The sequence below is a fragment of the Orycteropus afer genome, unplaced genomic scaffold, assembly GCF_000298275.1.
Source record: "Orycteropus afer afer isolate SDZICR_OR568_19922 unplaced genomic scaffold, OryAfe1.0 scaffold00123, whole genome shotgun sequence".
Taxonomy (NCBI): Eukaryota; Metazoa; Chordata; class Mammalia; order Tubulidentata; family Orycteropodidae; genus Orycteropus; species Orycteropus afer.
Window position 1 is genome coordinate 5,193,396 of NW_006921710.1, and position 20,954 is coordinate 5,214,349.

Genomic DNA, 20,954 nt, shown 5'->3' on the forward strand with positions numbered 1-20,954 from the left:
AAAGCACTACTGAAGAAGAAGAAAGTAGGAGGTCTCACACTCCTGGATCTCAAAACCTACTACTATACAGCCACATTAGTCAAAACAGCCTGGTATTGGTACAACAACAGACACATAGAGCAGTGGAACAGCACTGAGAATCCAGAAAACAGATTCATCCACTAAGGAGAGGTGATCTTTGACCAAAGGCCAAAACCCATTAAATGGGGAAGAAAAAATCTCTTTCACAAATGGTGCTGGCAAAACTGGGCGTCTATTTGCAGAAAAATGAAATAAGATCTATACCTCATATACCCTAGAAAGTGAGAGCCAGAACAAGAACAGATATACGCACACCCATGTTCACTGCAGCACTACTTACAATAACAAAAAGATGGAAACAACATAGGTGCCCAGCAACAGAAGAATGGATTAACAATCTGGTACATACAAGTAATGAAATGCTATGCAACACTAAACAATAATGTAGAATCTGCAGAACACCACATAACATGGATAAACTTGGAGGACATTATGCTGAGTAAGTCAATCACAGAAGGACAAATATTGTATTAGTCCACTATTTTAAAAAGTCAAGGAAAAGTTTATACATGGAAGGAAATTTTCTTTGTTGGTTACCAGGGATGGAAGGGAAGGGGAAAGAAAATTCCTAGACCGGTTGAAAATAAACAAGCAAGCAAAAAACAAAACAAATGTTTATATGTGTGTGTGTGTGTGTACACACACAAATAAATGAAAGATTATTGGTGGTTATGGGGGTAGGAGGAATGGGGAAAGGAGAAGCTTTTGTTTGTGAGGCACTGAGTTTATGCTAAGAGTGGTACAGTATTTTGGAAAAGGAAAGCAATAATGGTGGCACAACATGAAAAATGTCATCAACATCTCTGAGCTGTAAATGGGGAAACTGTTACATCGGTATGAATACATGGTCTTGTTGTATATATTTTCACCACAATAAAAGTAAAAAAAAAAAAAAAAAAAGGGAACAGTATAGGTCCCTTTTAGGCTTGCAATCTAACTGGAACAAAAAAAATTAAGAAAAACAAATAATTTATACATAAGTGCCAAGAGAAGGCAGAACAAAGGAGAAAACGGTAGAGTCTGTCAGGAAGGGAATCTTTATGGAAATAAGTCTTACTGGTTTCTCACCTCCTACATACTCTGTGATGGTTATGAGGGATGGGAGGGGAAGAGAGGGAGGGTAAATCACTAACTAGACAATAGACGTGTAGTAACATAGGTGAGGGAGCTCTGGTAGCATAGTGGCTAAGACACTTGCCTGCTAACCAGACAGCTGGAGGTTCAAACCCACCAGCCACTCCTCGGAAGGAAGGTTGGGCAATCCTACTTCCGTAGTGATACTGCCTCGGAAACCCAAGGAGGGGTCGCTATGAGTCGGGTTTGACTCCACGGCACATAACAACAACAACAACAACATACTCACTAGTGTAGGAATAATTGAGATACAAATACTAAGACCTTTAAGATGTGCATAAGCTTAAGTGATGAGAATGACAAAGGACAGTGAATACATATCACACAATCAGCAAAAAGGAAAAAAGTACCAAATGCCATGATACTAACAATTACAGACTACAAAGAAACATAACCACAGAAAACAGGAAAGAGAGGGCTCCCTGGGGACTGAAGAAAGGCTTCACCCTGAATTGGGACCTAAAAGTTTGACTGAAATTTAAAACTGTGATGCCTATCTAAATTTTCAGGGAAGTATTTTCTATAGAAGACATATTTTCAAGAAACTAAGTATGTGCTAATATCTCAGTTGCATAATACTCCTCTGAAGTAAGTATCTCGGGGAGAAACTGAAGCACAGAAATTAAATAACCTGCCACAAATTTAAAGGTAAAGTTTAAAAAACTTTACTGATTTCCACTCCAATATTCTAGCAAACAACATGGAACTCCAATCCTGCAACAGTTAAGTTAAAGGAGACTGAGAAGTATCTTATTTGGTGATTCTTCTGGTTGGAACGCTTTGAGTAAAAGCTACTGGAGGTTAGAAATAATAGTTTACACAATTCAGTCCTTTTGATAAAAAGCTGAGACACAGCCAAGCTATCCTGCTGAGATAGTTCTTTTGAGAAACACAGTTATATTCTACATGGAGATAATAAAAGCTGCCACCTTTCACGAATGCTCTAACTCCACAGATGAGGTACACCTCTCTTGTATAAACTGAGACTTAAGCTTAGCAGCAAAAGCTTTTCCAATTACAGTTCCATTTTTGTTTAGCACACTTACACCAGACTTACAACCAAAAAACCAAACTCACTGCCATCAAGTAGATTCTGACTCACAGCGACCCCCTTTGGGTTTCCAAGGTGGTAATCTTTATGGAAGTAGATTGCCCAGTCTTCCTTCCACAGAGTGGCTAACGGGTTTGAACCACCAGTCTTCTGGTTAGCAGTCAAATGCCTTCCTTATTCAGACTTACACAAACACATTAACTGAAAAAAACAAGAGTCACGAGAAAAATGCCAATATTCAAATGGACCTTCTGCTAATCCCTGAGTGACTGTCTCAAAAGACTGATTTAAGAGTTGTTGTTGTTGTTGTTTGCCGTCGAGTTGGCCCCGACTCATAGCGACCCCTCCTTGGGTTTCCGAGGCAGTATCACTACGGAAGTAGGATTGCCCAACCTTCCTTCCGAGGAGTGGCTGGTGGGTTTGAACCGCCAGCCTTCTGGTTAGCAGTCAAGTGCCTTAGGCACTATGCTACCAGAGCTCCCTTTTTACTAGTAGCAGCTTGTATTAACATGCACAATGATTTTTCCTACCAAAAACAAAGAAAAAATGTTCCATGTTCCATAGCTACCTAAATACTGTTCTGGAAAGGATTTGCATTTGGAGAGACAGAAGATCAAAATGGGAAGGTGACTTGTCTAAGGACATCTACAAACCTGAGGCGTTAGGAACAGAGTTTTCTCTCAGTTCCGACCTCTAGGCATTTCAAACAGGGGGCTGCTGCTCAGTATAATCCCAACTGCTACTGAATGTGACTTCTGGCACAAAAAGAAAAAAGTACTCTCCTAATTTAGGAGCTCTGGTAGCATAGTGCCTAAGGCACCTGACTGCTCACCAGAAGGCTGGAGGTTCAAACCCACCAGGCACTCCTCGGAAGGAAGGTTGGGCAATCCTACTTCCATAGTGATACTGCCTCGGAAACCCAAAGAGGGGTCACTATGAGTCGGGGCCGACTCGGGAAACCCAAAGAGGGGTCACTATGAGTCGGGCCGACTCGACGGCAAACAACAACAACAACAACAATTTAGGCTATAAGCAAAGCATTGCCTAGGAATTCTATGTCCTTTCTTCCTTCTTACAGTACCAGTTTGGTAGGTTTCCTAGTATGACCAAAGCATCTCTCAGGCAAATCAATGCTTTCCTTTAAAAAACATGTTTAACTCTACAGGAACTGAACTTTTACCCAAGTGTCACAATGACTATGAAACAGGCCAAAGAAAAGGAGGGCACAGTGGCTACAATGCTGTCCCAATGTAGTTGTTGGCACATCTGGGGAACAACAGGGAAGACAAAGGCAAACTGGTCTTCACAAGGCACAGATAATAGTCCAGTGGAAATTCCAGAGAAAAATCTCACTTCCAGCTGGGAGGTGAAGGAAGTGATGCCAGAGAGAACTGACAATATTTGTAAGAAATACTGACTTGACGGCTTACTACATGCTATTCCTGTGTACTGAAGACACAATGGTGAGCAAGGCAGAAAAGTGGGGAAAACACTACTGGCACAGGGAATAATAAGCGACGGGGATGTTTAACTGATTTTACCAGGGAAGGTGGTGGGGAGCCGAATGGAAGACACCTCGTCAGGCTGTAATGTGGAAGACAGGGATGTGATGGTTTCCTTCTAGCTTTGGAGTTGAACAGACTCGGATTTGAATCCTCACTTTACCACTCGGCTAGCTGAGTGGGGCTTCTGACTCATCTGTAAAATAAAAGGTGCCTCACGAAGTTGTGAGAATTGTCCGCAAAGCGCCTCACCAGCGTCTGGCGCTAGTAAGCCCTCTATACTTGAGAACACTATCATTCCTTTTAACATATTATCTTCTTGTCCCCAAAGCCTAGCACAGTGCCTGGAATCTCTTGGAGAACTGAGACACGTCGGCTGACTGAATCAATGCATGAAAAATTGAATAGATGGGCGAAAAGAGGCTGAGCGGAGAAAGAGGGCAAAAACTGCAGGGAGGTGGCTCCGCGCCAACAAGAAATACTTCCTAATGAGGTAGGGAAAGCCCGGGACAGGTCAGAGGAAGGCTGCGGCGAGGACGTGTATGTGTGCGCATGGAAGGGGTACTCCAGGCGACCGCGACCGCAAAGCGCCCATCGCGCCTCGAGTTAGCGCCACGGCCAGACGAGGAAGCGCGAGTAGGACGCCAAGGTACAAGTCGGCGGGGAGAGAGGAGGAAGGGAAAGGGGCTTGGGTGAGGAGACAAGGCCTAGCATCGAAGGATGAGGTGAAGAACCGGCCCTCCTCTTGGACAAGTCCCCTCTTGAAGAAGTCCCCAAACGGGGACCGTTTGGATGTAACCGCCTCCCGTCTCGGCATCTGTCTACCCAGCCGAGCTTCGCTCCGCCACAATCGCCACATCAGGTTCCCAACTCTCGTCCCGCTTCTGCTCGGTTTCGAGCCCTTGCCTCACAGCCATCCCCGCCAACTCGGTCCGCTCCGTACCTCACACACGACTCGCCGGCGACAGCCGCCATCTTCCCGCGCGCGCGCCCCAGCCCCGCCCCACAAACGCCGTGCCCACGTGACCGCTGGCCGAAGCCCAGACGCGTGGGGCGGAGCTTCCGTCACGTTAACTCCGTAAGGGGCGGGGCCAAGATGGCGGTGTCCGGGGAAGCGAGGAGCCCGCGGCGAGAGTGGCCGCGGCGGTAAGAAAGGTGGCCTAGTGGCGACGTCTGCGCCATAAATTGGAGGTGGTGAAGGCTGACCGGGGTTCAGCTTTCAGGCCGCAGAGAGTGACCAGCAGTGGAGCTTCTCTCCTCGCAGCTGGAGAACGGAAAGAGAAGGTTACTGGCTCGGTGAAGCTGTTGCCCTCTGCCTGGAGGTGTTGAGGGGCCAAGAGTCTAAGGCGTCCCTAGTCACCTACTTTCCTGAGGCCTCAAGTCTAGAGACATGACCCGAGATAGCGCTCCTCCGACCCCGGGGGCGGAAGCTCCGCTGAGCGGGTCTGTGTTGGCAGAGGCAGCAGTGGTATTCGCCATGGTGCTGAGCATTCACGTGATCGTGTGGGACAGATACTCGTGGTGCGCTGTAGCCCTCGCAGTGCAGGCCTTCTATGTCCAATACAAGTGGGACCGGCTTCTTCAGCAGGGAAGCGCCGTCTTTCAGTTCCGAATGTCTGCCAACAGTGGACTACTGCCTGCCTCCCTGGTTATGCCTTTGCTCGGACTAGTCATGAAGGAGCGCTGCCAGGCTGCAGGGAACCCACACTTTGAACGCTTTGGCGTTGTGGTGGCAGCCACTGGCATGGCAGTGGCCCTTTTCTCATCAGTTTTGGCTTTGGGCATCACCCGCCCAGTGCCCACCAACACTTGTGTCATCTCAGGCTTGGCTGGAGGTGTCATCATTTACATCATGAAGCACTCGCTCAGTGTGGGTGAGGTGATCGAGGTCCTGGAGGTCCTGCTGATCTTTGTGTACCTCAACATGATCCTGCTATACCTGCTGCCCCGCTGCTTCACCCCTGGAGAGGCACTGCTGGTGTTAGGTGGCATCAGCTTCGTACTCAACCAGCTCATCAAGTGCTCTCTGATTGTGGTGGAAAGCCAGGGGGACCCAGTGGACTTCTTCCTGCTGGTGGTGGTGGTAGGGATAGTACTTATGGGCATCTTCTTCAGCACCCTTTTTGTCTTCATGGACTCAGGCACCTGGGCCTCCTCCATCTTCTTCCACCTCATGACCTGTGTGCTAGGCCTCGGGGTGGTCCTGCCCTGGCTGCACCGACTCATCCGCAGGAACCCCCTCCTCTGGTTCCTTCAGTTCCTCTTCCAGACAGACACCCGCATCTATCTGCTAGCCTACTGGTCTCTGCTGGCCACCTTGGCCTGCCTGGTGGTATTGTACCAGAATGCCAAGCGGTCATCATCTGAGTCCAAGAAGCACCAGGCCCCCACCATTGCCCGGAAGTATTTCCACTTCATTGTGGTAGCCACCTACATCCCAGGTATCATCTTTGACCGGCCACTACTCTATGTGGCTGCCACTGTATGCCTGGCAGTCTTCATCTTCCTGGAGTATGTGCGCTACTTCCGCATCAAGCCCCTAGGCCATACTCTGCGGAGCCTCCTGTCCCTCTTCCTGGATGAACGAGACAGCGGACCACTCATCCTGACCCACATCTACCTGCTCCTGGGCATGTCTCTTCCCATTTGGCTAGTCCCCAGACCCTGTACACAGAAGGGTAGCCTGGGGGGAGCAAGGGCCCTCGTTCCTTATGCTGGTGTCCTGGCTGTGGGTGTAGGTGATACTGTGGCCTCTGTCTTTGGCAGCACCATGGGAGAGATCCGCTGGCCTGGAACTAAAAAGACTTTTGAGGGGACCATGACGTCTATATTTGCTCAGATCATTTCTGTAGCTCTGATCTTAATCTTTGACAGTGGCGTGGACCTAAATTACAGTTATGCTTGGATTTTGGGGTCCATCAGTACTGTGTCACTCTTAGAAGCATACACTACACAGATAGACAATCTCCTTTTGCCTCTCTACCTCCTGATATTGCTGATGGCCTAGCTGCTATACAGTAGCAGTGATATAGGAAACAGGAACATGGGGAGGATGAATGGCCCCCACACCAGCCAGCCACTTGGGCGTGAAGAGCCAAGGGGTGAAAAGTAGTTTGGATTTTTTGGTTGGTTCAGATTTAAAATAAAAATAAAAGCTTTCCTGGTTTTAGTTTTGCTGATGTTTCGAGGTGGGGGACGGCACTTAAAGGATATGGCAGCAACTCAAAGAACTTGAGTGTGCTTTGGAGCCCCCCTGCCCCCTCACCTTGCAGTCCTCAGAGAAGGCTGGAAGGAACACCAGTGGAACACAGTGGTTAACACTTCAGGTTCTGGTGTCAACCTAATCTGGTTAGATTCCTTGGCTGCACCTCTTACTGTGGCCTCAATTCTCCAGTCTGCAAGAAGGGCTATAATAATTACTAACAACATGCACCTCATAGAAGTGTTGTGAGGATCCAGTGAGATGAGGTGTATGAAGTGTCCAGTTAAGGGCATAGGGGCAATCACTAAGGGAAAGTGTCATTATTACCCAAGACCAGCGTCATGTAGTAACAGCCATGCAAGCCAAGGGCGTTATACCAGTTTTACTTGGAGAACAGGGTGCCCTTTACTTCTCTGCTTCATTTGGACAAGGAAAACCCAAGGGGTTAATAGCTGAGTGCATGTGGTTTCTCCCATCTGAGCTAGGAAGAACTGAAGGGAAGAGGTAGAATTGGTTTAGTGCATGCAAGGAAGGGCTAGGGGAAGAGAATCAGGTCCTGGGCTAATGTCCTGTTTCAGCCACACAGACACACACACCTCCAAGACCTGCTGCCTGGCTGAGTGGTGCTGATGGGCTGGACAGCATAAGGTCTTGTCAAGAGGGTCCTTCCTGAGATCTTCTCCCACCCCAAATACATCAAACCTGTGTTTATCTCTTCCCTTAGCAACACATTAGAGCCTAGAACAGGTCCAGAGGGACTGGAGGAGTTTCCTGGGAGCTGACAATGGCTCTACTCTGGAACTCTGCCTAAGCAAGGGCCCAGACTCCACCCTTGCTTTCTGTGTCCCATTGCATAGTCCATTGACAGTATAGAACCTGACATACTCAATCAACATTTGCTGAATAGATGAACATTTCCTGTCAGCGGGAAGATAATACAGTATGTTTCATGAGGCTGAACAAGGTGCTCCCCAATTCCCATCCAGTCTGACGGAAAGACCTAGCAGAGTGGTGAGAACTTTGGTCCAACAAGGCCAGAAGCTAGGAGCAGGGCCAGGAGCAGCTTAGGGGGAGCTTGCATTTCCACTTGAGAATCTGCCAAGTCCTTTCTCTCAGAAGAGAGTAGTGAAACATTCCTTGGAGGCACAAAGGAAACTTAACAAGTCTGTCCTTTCCTTCAAGCTCCCTTCTGCTTGTCAAAGGAGGCAGTCTCAGCTTTGCTCCACTGACTTCCTGGTGGCCTTGGGAAAGGCCTTTCTCCCTGGGCCTTGGTTTGTCCATGTATAGATTTGGGGGCCAGACTAAATCAGGGCCACAATCTCACCCACCAAGGCCAGGCAGGTCACAGATGAATGAGGATGGGGAAGTGGGAACCGTGCTGAACCCAAGAGCACATGTGCCTCTAAAGAGGCAGCTCTATCTGGCAGTTGCCACGCTAAAATGTGGGCCGTGTGTTGATTTTCTGCTCATTCAAAGAAAGCTTAAAAGCCTGGATTTTTATGTGAAATCTCCCAATTTTAAAGTGTTTTTCCAGGCTGGAAGCCCAAATAAAACACATCTGCAGTAGATTCAGCTCATGGCCCCAGTTGCATGACCTCTGGGCCAGACCTAGGTCTCTGGGTCCCCCAGCTAAGCAGGATTTGGATTTGGCAGTTGTCCCCACAGAGGCTCTGGGTACCTGCCAAGCATTCATTCCCAAGCTTATCTTGAGAGCAAGACTGCTTGGGAGAAAGGGACGGAGCAGCTGCATTTGGAAGTCATTTTTATTCAGTATCTCATGGCACAAATCAGAGTTGCACATCAGAGGACAGAAGAATAAGTAGCAGAGAGGTGACCAGAGTGCTTTCATGCCAAGAGGTCTCCTCAAGGGGGAGGGTCTCTTGGGGCAGGGAAGAGGCAGGGAAATGATCTTGGGAATGCCTCCCATCCAGCCCCTGCTGTGCTGCCCTGCCACTCTCACCTCTTGCCTGCTGCCTGCTGGGCTCCAGGCACACACACTGGCAGAGAAAAGCCCAGGAGAGAAGATGCAACTTTGCTATTGCAGCCAGGAGGTCAAGTGAAGTAGCCTGGCCAGCTATTGGTGTTTGCATCCTCTCCTGGGAGGAGCAATGCCTTACTCCTTCTGAGGGCCATCAGGTATACAGTGGAGGAAAGGGCAGCTCAGCTGTGGGCTGGAGCCTGCAGAGGACAAAGAGGCAGGTCTCACTGCTCCAGCTTCCAGCTTCTCCTCAGGGAACCATCAGTCATGCACACCCATGCTGCCCTACCAGTTCTCTGGGCTCCAGATGGTACCAGAGGCTTCCATGAGGTGGAATGTGTAGGCCTGGCGTGAGTGGTCAGAGAGGTTCTGTTCACTCTTGTGTACTACTTCTCCATGGATTAGGACAAGGGCCCCTGGCAAGGATCCAAGCAGGTCATGTCCTCTCCCTGGGCCTGGGAGAGCACCAGCCCCTATTCCCCCTTCCCAGGGCAGGAATGGACACAGGTCTTCCTCAAGAGTCCTGTGTCCCTCCTATCCCTCCCCATGTTGTTGTTGTTGTTATGTGCACTATGCTACCAGAGCTCTTAGGCACTACGCTACCCATCCCTAATTGTTCAGCCCACACCGCCTGCTCTAGGGTTGGAGGCTGTGCTGGTAGGTTTCCCTGGGATCAAGTTCTGCTGCTGTGGCCTGCACCCCTGGCAAGGCTTAGGAGGCCATTCCATTCCATAGTATTTGCAGAAGCAAGCAGAAAGTCTCTGTACCATGCTAGTTAGCTGTGACGTTGGCCAGTGAATGCTGAGTTGGACCTCAATTTCCCCTCTTCTGAAAGAAGGGTGGACCGATAGCCAGCATTTGTTGAGTACTTGCTGTGTGCAGCATGAATTCTATGTAAGCATCTTACATATTTCATTTCACTTGCTTACCCACTCTGTTGCTGTGTGCCATCAAGTCAATTCCAACTCATAGTGACACCTGTATGACAGAGTAGAACTGCCCCATAGGGTTTCCTAGGCTGTAATCTTTATGGGAGCAGATTGTCAAGACTTCTCCCACGGAGCTGCTGGTGAGTTTGAACCACTGACCTTTCTGTTAGCAGCCGAGTACCACCAGGACTCCTTCTTCCCCACTCAACACTGGGGGAAACTGAAGCTCAGAGAGGTCATCATTTGTCCAGTCAGCCCATGAGTAACACAGTATGAATTTGAGGCTGATCTGGAGACCTTGCCTTTAACCACACTGCTGAATGCCCATCCAGTCCTGACTTTCTCTCACCCTGTAACTTCACAGGCCTCTGATGATCCCATGGAGAACCTCTTGGGTGCTGGTAGTCAGAAGGAGGAGGGGCCCATGTGCATGGCCCCACACCCCCTCCTTCCCTGCCCTCTATAGTCCTCCTACCTCTCTGGACAGGTGTGGGCATAAAGAGGCTGCTCTCCCAGGCTGGTTCTGACCCGAGGAACCTGGTGCCAGGTGCCGAGCAGGCCGGGGACCGAACCATCCTTCTTGACACTCCACCTGCAGGCCAAATTGGAGCCATTAGCCCCTCTTTTCTCCAGCCCCCTATCCCTGAGGCCAAGGAGGGTATGGGTGGGCAGACAGAGACAGGTGTCCTCACTTGTATGGGAGCCAGGGATGAACCAGAGGCAGCCGTTCTCCAGCGTGGCATCCTCCAGTGCGATCCACACACCCAACACCCGGCCCAGAGGCTCCGTGTACAGGAACGTAGCATCCTGGTGAGGGGAGACTGCAGCAGGCCCGCCAAGTGTGAGAAGACCACCCCTTTGGCTAGGGCCACCTCACTTGGCCCCATTTACCCCCCTCATCCTCCTGGACCCCTCCAGGGCCAGCCTCCCCATGAGCAGTTAGAATTTTACCCTTCCTGGTCTGAGACTTTTAGGCAAGAGATTTCACTTCTCAAAGCTTTGATCTGCCAAACTGTAAAAGTGGTCCCAACAATAACCTACCTCTTAGGACTGCTAGAAGATTCCATGAGATAGTGTATGAAAAGTGTTTAATACAGGGCCCTGACATGGTTTGCTTGCTAAAAAGTTACTAAAAGCAACTACCATTTAATTGTAGCCAAGTAGCTATGGCCACTGCTCTTAACCAAGGACAAGCAGCCTCCAGCCACCAGATGGGTCCACTAGGTGGTGTAAGATTGGGAACTTTGGTGCTAAGAGGAACATGACTATGACCAAGCATCCATATTTTTGAATACCTGTCCAAGTATGAGGGAGCTCTGGTGGCACAGTGGTTAAAAAATTTGGCTGCTAACCAAAAGGTTGGCAGTTCAAACCCACCAGCCACTCCATAGGAGAAAGATGAAGCAGTTTGCTTTCATAAAGATTTACAGCCTTAGAAACCCTATGAGGCAGTTCTACTCTGTCCTATAGGGTTGATATGAATCAGGATTAACTCGATGGCAGTGGGTTGGGTTGGGTTTGCCTAAGTGATGCTGGGGCCCAGGCAGGACAGAGAACCACTGAACAAAGACAGCAAAGTCTGTAGTAACAAAGTAAAGAGGTGCTAGCCTCACTTCCTTCCTGCGTGGGAAATTGTGTGTATTTCTGAGCACCAGACTTTAAGAGAAAATTTGACAATCTGGATGGCGTCCAGAGGAAGGTATTCTAATGGTACGGGCTCCAAAGCGTTTGGGGAGGAATGGCTGAGGGAATTAGAGATGTTGGATTCAGGCAGAGAAGGCTCAGGAAAAGAGTGGCCACTGTTCCAGAGGACTGCCCTTGGGCTGAATAGCAGGGAGGAGTGGGTAGTCACAGGAGGTAGACTTGGGCTCACGGAAAAGGCAGCCTATAAGGGGGTAAGCTCCTTGTCATCAGAGATTTTTAAGAAGATGTGGGGGCTGTAAAGGGCATCTATATTTCTGGTGGGTGTTGGAACTAGACCAGTAATTGCGATCCTGAATTCATTCCCAGGAAGCTTGCTAAAAATAAGATTCTAAGGCCTATGTAACCCTACTGAATCAAAATGTCAGAGGCCAGGGGCCTGGAAACTGCATTTTTAACAAACAAAGGTTGCTGCCAGAATTAGGAACCACTGTGCCAAGGGTTCCAAGGCCCTCTCCCAATTTAGTGTTCAAAGAAGGAATGGAAGGTGGCTCCAGCTTCTCCTGCTCTGGCCCAGCTTCCTGCCTGCCAACATCTCAGCAGTAGCTTTCCTTTCCTCCCAAGACCCGACAACCACAGATGTCCCATATCTCCTGCCCGTGGCCTTTGCTGGGCCCCACAGCCTGCTGCTCTCAGCTCACCTTCGCCGCCAAAATGAGGTTGCTGAAAGAGATAAGTAGAGCCTGGTGAGGACAAGAAGAGCAGGGAGTGTGGAAGGTGCAGGGGCTCACTCTGTGTCTTGTGGGATGCTCCTGCCTCACTCCAGGTGTTTACCTCCAAGGATTCCACCCCAACACCTAGCTATTGAGCACCTACCATGTACCAGGCTTTGGGGGACTCAAAGAGAAAGAGCACCCTGAGCAATAGGGAGGTCCCAGTCTAAGCAGGAATCAGCACACGCAAACCTCAGAACACAGACAGAATGAACTGAGGACTAGAAGAGGTGAAGACGGAGCTAGTGGCACGCTTTTCACCCTCAGACTGAGATGGACCCTTTTCCTTCTCAAGGGATCTGGAAGGCTTCCTGGAGGTGACACTGAGCTGGGCCTTAAAAACTCGAAACAGAGCACTTTGATAGGCCAGGAAGGATGGAGGGAGTTCTGGGGATGTGCCAGGAGCCTCAATCAGAGGACACTGATTTTATATGGGCTGTACAGAGTAAATAATTCCCCAGTTCCTTGGGGAAACAGCTTCCAGCCCATGGTAAGGAGGGGCTTGGTGTGAGCACTGTGCCAGTTTTACAGAAGGGAAACTGAAGGGTGGGAAGACACAGAAATCACCTTGAAGATGTACATACTCTGCACCACCACGGGCATCTGGAGGCCTAGACTCCTGGCCAAGGCCTGAAAGGGGGCAAAAGTCATTATGCCAGCCTGCCTACATGCCCATCTGGTCCACCTACCTGGCCCCTGCCCCATCCTCTGCTCACCTGCATTTTGGGGGAGTGTGTGACACACCTGAAGACTGGGTCATGGGCATGCAGAGCTGCAGGGACAGAAGCAGGCTGAGTGCAAACAATAGACAGGCATATGGGGTGAACATTTACATCAGGTAGATATACTCCTTGGAGCTATCGATCATGGGAGAACAGAAGGGCAGTGTTTGCACAGGGAGATAGCTGGGGTGGGGGGCAGAGAGAGGGACACAGGGAAGAGGTAACTATGGGGAGGAAGTGGGAAGAGAGCTGTTACATTGTGGGGTATTGTAATCAATGTCATGAAACAAAATGTGTATTAACTGGTGTATGGAAAATGAATTTGCTCTGTAAACTTTCACCCAAATCACAATAAAAATTAAAAAAAAGAAGAAGAAGAAGAAGAAGTGGGCTGAGTGGCCAGCCCCCAGCCACCATGTGTCCCTCTCATGCCTAGCTTAGGACACCCAGACTCAGGCTTCATGTTGACATTCTCATGTATTTTGTATTCATTGGTTATAAACTTTCTGCTTGTTTATAACCAAGTAGTGGGTTCCACACATGCCTTCATCCCACACCAGACCTTATCCTACCCATGACCTTCATCTTCACCTTCTTGCTGGAGGAACTCCCCTCCAGCCCTAACTCCCTATTCCTCATGGAGGACAAAGGGTTCCAAGGGGCCCATCACTTGGTAGCAATCTCTGCACTTCTGCTTACTCTTTGTGACTTTGGGTAACCATTCTCCTCCTGTCTCCTCCTCTGTAAAATGGAGACCAGAAGAATAGCTCTCTCTCCCAGGGCTGCTGGGAAGACTCAGTAGGCTAACACATGCACAGTTACACCCCAAGGCCTAGCACAGAATAGTCATTCATTAGCACTATTTGCTATCATTGTTGTTATTTCAAAAAGTGAGGGTTTCCTGGCTAGGTTTTGAGCATACGTGATTGACAATCATGTCAACATCTCAGGTGCCCCTTGAACAGGCTCCAGGAATCAGGACATAGGAGCCTCCCATTGCCCCAGACCAGGCAGCAGAGAGCTGAAGGGCCTATGGGTGCTCATATGTGTTGGGACCCCTCTTCACAGTGCTGTAGTGGTAGTATCTCGACTGTCATATGATTGGCATCATGAGATGCAGAAGAGCAGGGCCAGAAGGGGAGCATGCACTCAGGGATACCAACTGTCCGGCCACTAGCTTACTGTGGTCTTTGGGCAAGGCCCCTAATCTCTTCAGGCCTCAGTTTTCCCATTTCTTTCCTACCCACCCATGCCCTACTCACCATGGCCAATTTTGTTGATGGACTTCTCTGGAGGGACCAGGAAATTGCCTGTGAGAAAAGGAACAGGTAAAGGCAGAAAAAGAACCAGAGTCTATCCTCTCACAGGCAGCTGACCTCAGTGCCCTTTCAGCCCTGAAGACAGATACCTAAGTCCAGCCCACCCTCACCTTGGCTCCCCTGAACCTCTAGGGCCCTGGCTACATACCTTCCTTGTCAAAAACACCTTTCTCAAAGAAGAATCTAATCTTGTCGCCGCTGCTCAAGAAATAGTCTGTGCTGCCCTGTAAAGAGGAGACATCAGAGGGGCTGAGCAGACATCAGGGGTCAGAGCTGGGCCTGGCAAACAGAGAGGGAGGACTCAGAAATCTCCCACCCCCATGGGACTACAGAACCCCTCCAGGCTTCCCAAACTCGATCACTGAAGCGCAGGACAGTGAATTGGAGCCCCAAGTGCCTGAAAACACAACCTGAGATTTCTTGCAAACTTCTTAATAAGTCATAGGGCTATTACACTCTACTTGATAGTGTCGTGATTAAGAAAACGGATGCCAGAATTGAACAGGCTTGGGTCCCACGTACCCTTGGGCTACTCACTTTACCTCTCCAGGACTTGGTTTCTCATCTGTAAAAAAGGAATAATAATGGAACTCCCCCGATATTGGGAGCTTCAGCCAGCTGAATCCCACAGCAGTTGAGAGCAGACTCTGGAGCTAGAATTGTTATTACTGTTGTTAATAGATGCCATGGAATCGATTTTGATTCATAGTGACCCCATGGAGCAGCTGGCTGAGTTCAAACCACCAACCTTTCAGTTAACCATTACACCACCAGGGCTCCTAAATACTTGAGCTAAAATCCCAGCTCTACCACCAACTAGCTGTGGGACCCCAACGACATTATTGAACTTCTCCAGGCATAGTTTCATCCATAACATAGAGACACTATTAATGGTACCAAGGAGCTCTGGTGGCGTAGTGGGTAAGATCTGGCTGCTAACTGGAAGGTCAGTAGTTCAAACCCACCAGCTGCCCTGTGGGAGGAAGATGAGTCAATCTACTTCTGTAAGATTTTATTTATTTATTTATTTTTATTGTGATTTGGGTGAAAGTTTACAGAGCAAATTCACTTTCCATACAGCAGCTCACATACACTTTGTCTCATGACATTGACTGAAATCTCCCACAATGCAACAGCTCCCCTCCCACTTCCTCCCCATAGTTACCTCTTCCCTGTGTCCTTCCCTCCATGCACTCCTGCCCCCTGAACTGTCCCCCTGTACATACACACCCCTTCTATTCTCCCATGATTGATCTCTCCAAGGAATGTATCTACCTAAAGTAAATGTTCAGCTCATATGCCTGTCTTTTTTGTTTTCAATTAATGGTACCAATCTTACAAGGTGTTGTAAGGATTACAAGTTGATATATATAAAGTTCTAGCACAGTCCTTGGAATGTGGTAAGTATCATATAAGTACTGGCCTCTGTTATTATTACTATGTATAAAACACTTAATGAGGGCACGGCTAAACGCTCAAGAAATATTAACTGTCACTGTTGTTAGGTGCCCGTCGAGTCAGCTCCAAGTCATAACAACCCTAGGTGCATGGCCCAGTCCTGCACCACCCTCACAATCACTGCCATGCTTGAGCCATTGCTGCAGCCTTTGTGTCAATCCATCTCATCAAGGGTCTTTCTCTTTTTTGCTAAACCTCTACTTTACCAAGCCTAATATCCTTCCCCAAGGTCTGGGCCCTCCTGATAACATGACCAAAGTACAAGAGAAAAGGTCTGGCCATGCTCACTTCCAAGGAACATTCTGGCTGTACTTCTTCCAAGACCGATTTGTTCATTCTAATAGCAGTCTATGGTATACTCAACATTCTCCATCAATGCCCCAACTCAAATGCATCACCTCTTCTGCAGTCTTCCTTATTCACTGTCCAGCTCTCACATGCAAAAGAGGCTACTGAATATGTCATGGCTTGGGTCAGGTGCAACTTAATTTTCAAAGTGACATCTTTGCCTTTTCACACTTTAAAGAGGTCTTTTGCAACAAATTTGCCCAACGCAATACATCATTGGATTTACTGACTGCTGCTTCCATGGGTGTTGGTTAGGATCCAAGTAAAGTGAAATCCTTGAAAACTTCAATCTTTTTTCCATTTATCACAATATTGCTTATTGGTCCATTTGTGAAGATTTTTATTTTCTTTGTTAAGACGTAATCCATACCAAAGGCTGTGGTCTTTGATCTTCATCAGTAAGTGAGTGCAAGTCTCCTTCACTTTCAATAAGCAAGGTTATGTCATCTGCGTACCTCTGCAGGTTGTTAATGAGTCTTTCTGTAATCCTGATGCTGCATTCTTTTTCACATAGTCCAGATTCTTGGATTATTTGCTCACCATCGAGACTGAATAAGTATGGTTAAAGGATACAGCCCTGACACACACCTTTCCTGATTGTAAACCACACAGTATCCCCTTGTTCTGTTCAAACCTCTTGGTCTGTGGATAGATTCCTTATGAATGTAATTAAGGGTTCTGGCATTCCCACTCTTCACAATATTAGGCATAATTTGTTATGATCCACACAGTCAAATGTCTTTGAATGGTCAACAAAACAAGTAAACAGCTTTCTGGTATTCTCTACTTTCAGCCAAGGTCCATCGACATCGGCAATGACATCCCTTGTTCCACATATTCTTCTGAATCCAGCTTGAATTTCTAGCAGTTCCCTGCCATTCTACTTCTGCAAACATTTTTAAATTATTTTCAGCAAAATTTTACTTGTATGTGATATTAATGATATCGTCCAGTAATTTCCTGGATTACCTTTCTTTGGAATGGGCACAAGTTTGGATCTCTTCCAGGTGCTCAGCCATGTAGCTGTCTTCCAAATTTCTTGGCATAAACCATTGAGTGCTTCCAGAGTTGTATCCATTTGTTGAAACATCTCAATCAGTATTCCATCAATTCTTGGACCCTTATTTTTCACTGATTCTTTCAGTGCAGCTTGGACTTCTTCCTTCAACACCATCTGCAAAAAACGATGTGGCGGCAGCATCATCTGACCTCCTCTAACTCACAAGGAAGGCAGAGAATCAAGATGCATATCAACAGTCCAAGGCTGATTCCTATGAGGCAGAGGTCTGATATGCCACCACCCTCCAACCTTTTTGCTAATTCTGATACCAACCATTCCTCCCACAGCACTCTCTACTTCTCTGCTGGGTTCAGTAATTCATTGCAATGGCCACACAGAACTCACAGACAACACTCATGATTATGGGGTTCATTAGGTAAGTAGCAGGTTACAATTTAAGTGCAGGAATGCTCAGGAAACAATTCCTCGATCATGACAGCCTCTCTTTGTCCCTCGGCCTTGTGGCCAGGCCTCTTCCCTGCTTGGGCAAGTGTTTCAAGGCTCTTTTAGCCCTGCTGATAGGAACACCCCACTCTGCCAGCAAGCCTCCACCCAAAGGCACTCAGCTTTTTGGCTGCTGGGCTGGGAAGCACAACACTCTGTCTCAGGCCAGTCTCTTTGTTCTGCTGCCACAGCTGCTGCCATCTGTCTGCCATCTGGTATCTCTCTGTCATTTCAGCTCAGGATCTCAGATCCAAGGACCACTCCATTGTCAGGTTTTCTCTCTTGATGACAGTGAGATCCTCCTTTTCACCTCTAGGATGGCTTTTTGGTTTTTTTTATTAGGTATTCTTTTTTTAAAAAATTTTATATTATTTATTTCATTGTGATCAGATGAGAGTTTACAGAGCAAATTTGTTTTCCATTCAACATCATACACATTTATTTTTCATGATATTGATTGCAATCCCCATAATGTAACAGCTCTCTTCCTACTTCCTCTCTGAGGTTAAAATGGGATGACTCATTTTATGCCTAGTAGATAGCAAAACTGACCAGTCCCCACATTAGGTTTCATACACCTTATCTGCATGGTCCCACCCCACAAGAGTGTCATGTACCTTATTTACATTACTAACAAACTATCCAATCCCCTTGGTGGGCCACAAGCACCCATACTATGGTGCACTGAATTACTTAGTATGGGTCTTTGTGGTGGTTATGTTTGTGTGTCAGCTTGGCTGGGGCTGGTTGAGTGGCTGGGCAGCTGATGGAAGTTATTCCCCATGATGATACTGGCAATCAGCTCCATAGTGGGATCTACCACAAGCAGCTGAGTAGCTGCTTTGGGTATGTGGTCTGCTTCCCGTATATAAAAAGCAGCTTTGGGAATGGTCTCTAGCTTATGGCACGCTTGGACCCTGCATGTAGCTGTGTCATTGTTCAGCAGCCTGCCATGCTCTGCTGACTTTGGAACTTACAATGAACTTGAATTAATAGCCTGCCATGTGCTTTGGTAACATCAGGACTGTGCCTTTTCACTTGTCAACCTTGGGCTTCTCAGCCTCAGCAGCCACCAGCTGTCTGAGTGAAGAAACACCTCTCGCTCCAGTGGGTCGGGAGCAGAGGCAGAGCTGGACCCCAAGACTGAGGGGCTTTCACCCAGCCCCTAGAGCCTGGCACTTTGAACTTGGACTTAAAGCCTCCAAACTGTAAGAGAATAAACTCCTGTTTGTTAAGGCCATCCCATTTGTGGTATATTCTTGTCAGAGTGGTACTAGGGAACCAGAACAGTCTTCTAGCCATGATCTTTGTGACTCTCACCAGATAACTGGCTGGAACTATGCCAAAGTGAGGTGCTTGTGGCCCACCAAGGGGACTGGATAGCTTGTCAGTAATGTAAATAAGGTGCGTGGCACGCTTGTGGAGGAGGGACCATGCAAATAAGGTGTGTGGAACCCTAAGGTGGGGATTTGTCAGTTTTGTTATTCTGCTATGGTTAAAAGGAACCCTCCTAAAGGCAGAAGGGAGGAATCTCACTGCCATCAAGAGAGAAGAGCCAGAGGTGGAGTGAACTGCGTCCTTGGACCCAAGATCCCTGTGCTGCACCTCCTTGGCAGAGAGTGACAGAGAGACAGCAGTAGCAGAGGCAGCAGAACTGAAAGACCAGTGTGAGACAGCGTGGTGGGCTTCTTAGCCCACAGAGCAAGAAAGCTGAGTGCTTTTGGGCAGAAGGCTTGCTGGTGCAGTGGGGTGCACCTAGGTGAACCTACTGACAGAACTAAAAGAACTTTGTAATACTTGACTGAGCAGGGCAGAGGCCAGGCCAAGAGGCTGAGAGCCAAGGGGAGACATGTCTTTGGGCATAGTTGTGGGGAGGCTGTCCTGATTGAAGAATTGTACCCTGAACCTGAATTGTAACCTGTTACTTCCCTCGTAAACCACATAATTGTCAGTATTGTCTGTGAATTCTGTGACTATTACAACAAATTATCTTTTCATTTTGAGTCATGCCATATGAGCAAATAAAGGTCCAGAAAGCTTTACTCCACCCATGTCATTAAGGTCGCCTCTACTTTGAGGAGGCAGTTCTTCCCCAGTTGTATTTTGAGTGCCTTCCAACCTGAGAGGCTCATCTTCTGACACTGTATCAGACACTGTTTCACTGCTATTTATAAGGTTTTCAGTGACTAACTCCACAAGTGGTGGAAATGTAAACCAATAAACATCTTTTTCTGTTCTCTTAGAAACAGCACTTTGAACATATCCTTATAATGGTTGCACATGAAGAACATAATCAATGTCATTGAATTGTGCATGTAGAAATGGTTGAATTGGTGAATGTTTGGTTTGTATATTTTCACCACAATAAAAAAATACTGAAAATAACCTATCCTTGTTAATTTTTAAAATTTATTTATTTTTGTTGTTGAGACTATACACAGCAAAACATACATCAATTCAACCATTTGTACACGTATGATTCAGTGACACTGACTGCATTCTTTGACTTGTGCGACCATTTTCACTCTCATTTTCTGTGTTGTTCCTCCCCCATACCATAAACTCACTGCCCACTAAGCTACCTATGTAATCTTTCTAGTTGCTTTTGTCACTATGATCCCATACAGATAGTTCTTAAAATGCTCAAGGTAGACATTTTTTACTACTTAAACTATTGTTCAGTTTTCAGATGACTTCAGGGGATATTTCTGTTTTAAGGTTTAAATATTGTATTGTTGTTGTTGTTGTTAGGTGCTGTCAAGTCATTTCCGACTCATAGTGACCCCATGCACAGCAGAACAAAACACTGCCCAATCCCACGCCAGCTCCATGATCATTGCTATACTTGAGCCCATTGTCACAGCCACCGTGTCAATTCATCTGGTCGAAGGCCTTTCCCTCTTTCGTTGACCCTCCACCTTACCAAGCATGACATCCTTCTCCAGGGAACGGTCCCCTCTGACAACATGACCAAAGTAGGTGAGACGAAGTCTGGCCATCCTTGCTTCCAAGGAGCATCTCGGCTGCACTTCCTCCAGGACAGATTTGTTAGTTCTTTTGGCATTCTTCGTCAGCACCACAACTCAAAAGCATCACCTCTTCTTCGGTCTTCCTTATTTATTGTCCAGCTCTCACATGCATATGAGGTGATTGGAAATATCATGGCCTGTGTCAGGCACACCTTAGTTCTCAAGGAGACATCCTTGCTCCTCAGCACTTGAAAGAGTTCCTTCGCAGTCGACCTGCCCAGTGCTACACGTCATCTAATGTCCTGACTGCTACTTCCATTGGCATCGATTGTAGAACCAAGCA

General features: G+C 47.6%; 3 protein-coding genes across 3 annotated transcripts in view; 1 reads left to right on the plus strand and 2 right to left on the minus strand.

The window, feature by feature from the left end:
- Positions 1-4,685, minus strand: part of NUP188 (nucleoporin 188) — a 60,190-nt gene extending 55,505 nt beyond the window's left edge. The window contains exon 1 of the mRNA XM_042781453.1: positions 4,594-4,685. Coding sequence (XP_042637387.1) covers positions 4,594-4,685 — 92 coding nt within the window. The remainder of the gene's footprint in view (positions 1-4,593) is intronic.
- Positions 4,686-5,158: 473 nt separating this feature from the next.
- Positions 5,159-6,775, plus strand: DOLK (dolichol kinase). The gene has a single exon (XM_007944246.2). The coding sequence runs from the start codon at positions 5,159-5,161 to the stop codon at positions 6,773-6,775; it is 1,617 nt and encodes a 538-aa protein (XP_007942437.1).
- Positions 6,776-9,102: 2,327 nt separating this feature from the next.
- The window catches only part of PHYHD1 (phytanoyl-CoA dioxygenase domain containing 1), a 17,761-nt gene continuing 5,909 nt past the window's right edge, over positions 9,103-20,954 (minus strand). Inside the window, exons 3-11 of the mRNA XM_042781454.1 lie at positions 14,481-14,556; positions 14,276-14,323; positions 13,008-13,063; positions 12,859-12,921; positions 12,220-12,241; positions 10,570-10,698; positions 10,353-10,469; positions 9,238-9,364; positions 9,103-9,148 (exon numbers count right to left, since the gene is read on the minus strand). Of these exons, the coding sequence (XP_042637388.1) occupies positions 9,103-9,148; positions 9,238-9,364; positions 10,353-10,469; positions 10,570-10,698; positions 12,220-12,241; positions 12,859-12,921; positions 13,008-13,063; positions 14,276-14,323; positions 14,481-14,556 (684 nt within the window). The remainder of the gene's footprint in view (positions 9,149-9,237; positions 9,365-10,352; positions 10,470-10,569; positions 10,699-12,219; positions 12,242-12,858; positions 12,922-13,007; positions 13,064-14,275; positions 14,324-14,480; positions 14,557-20,954) is intronic.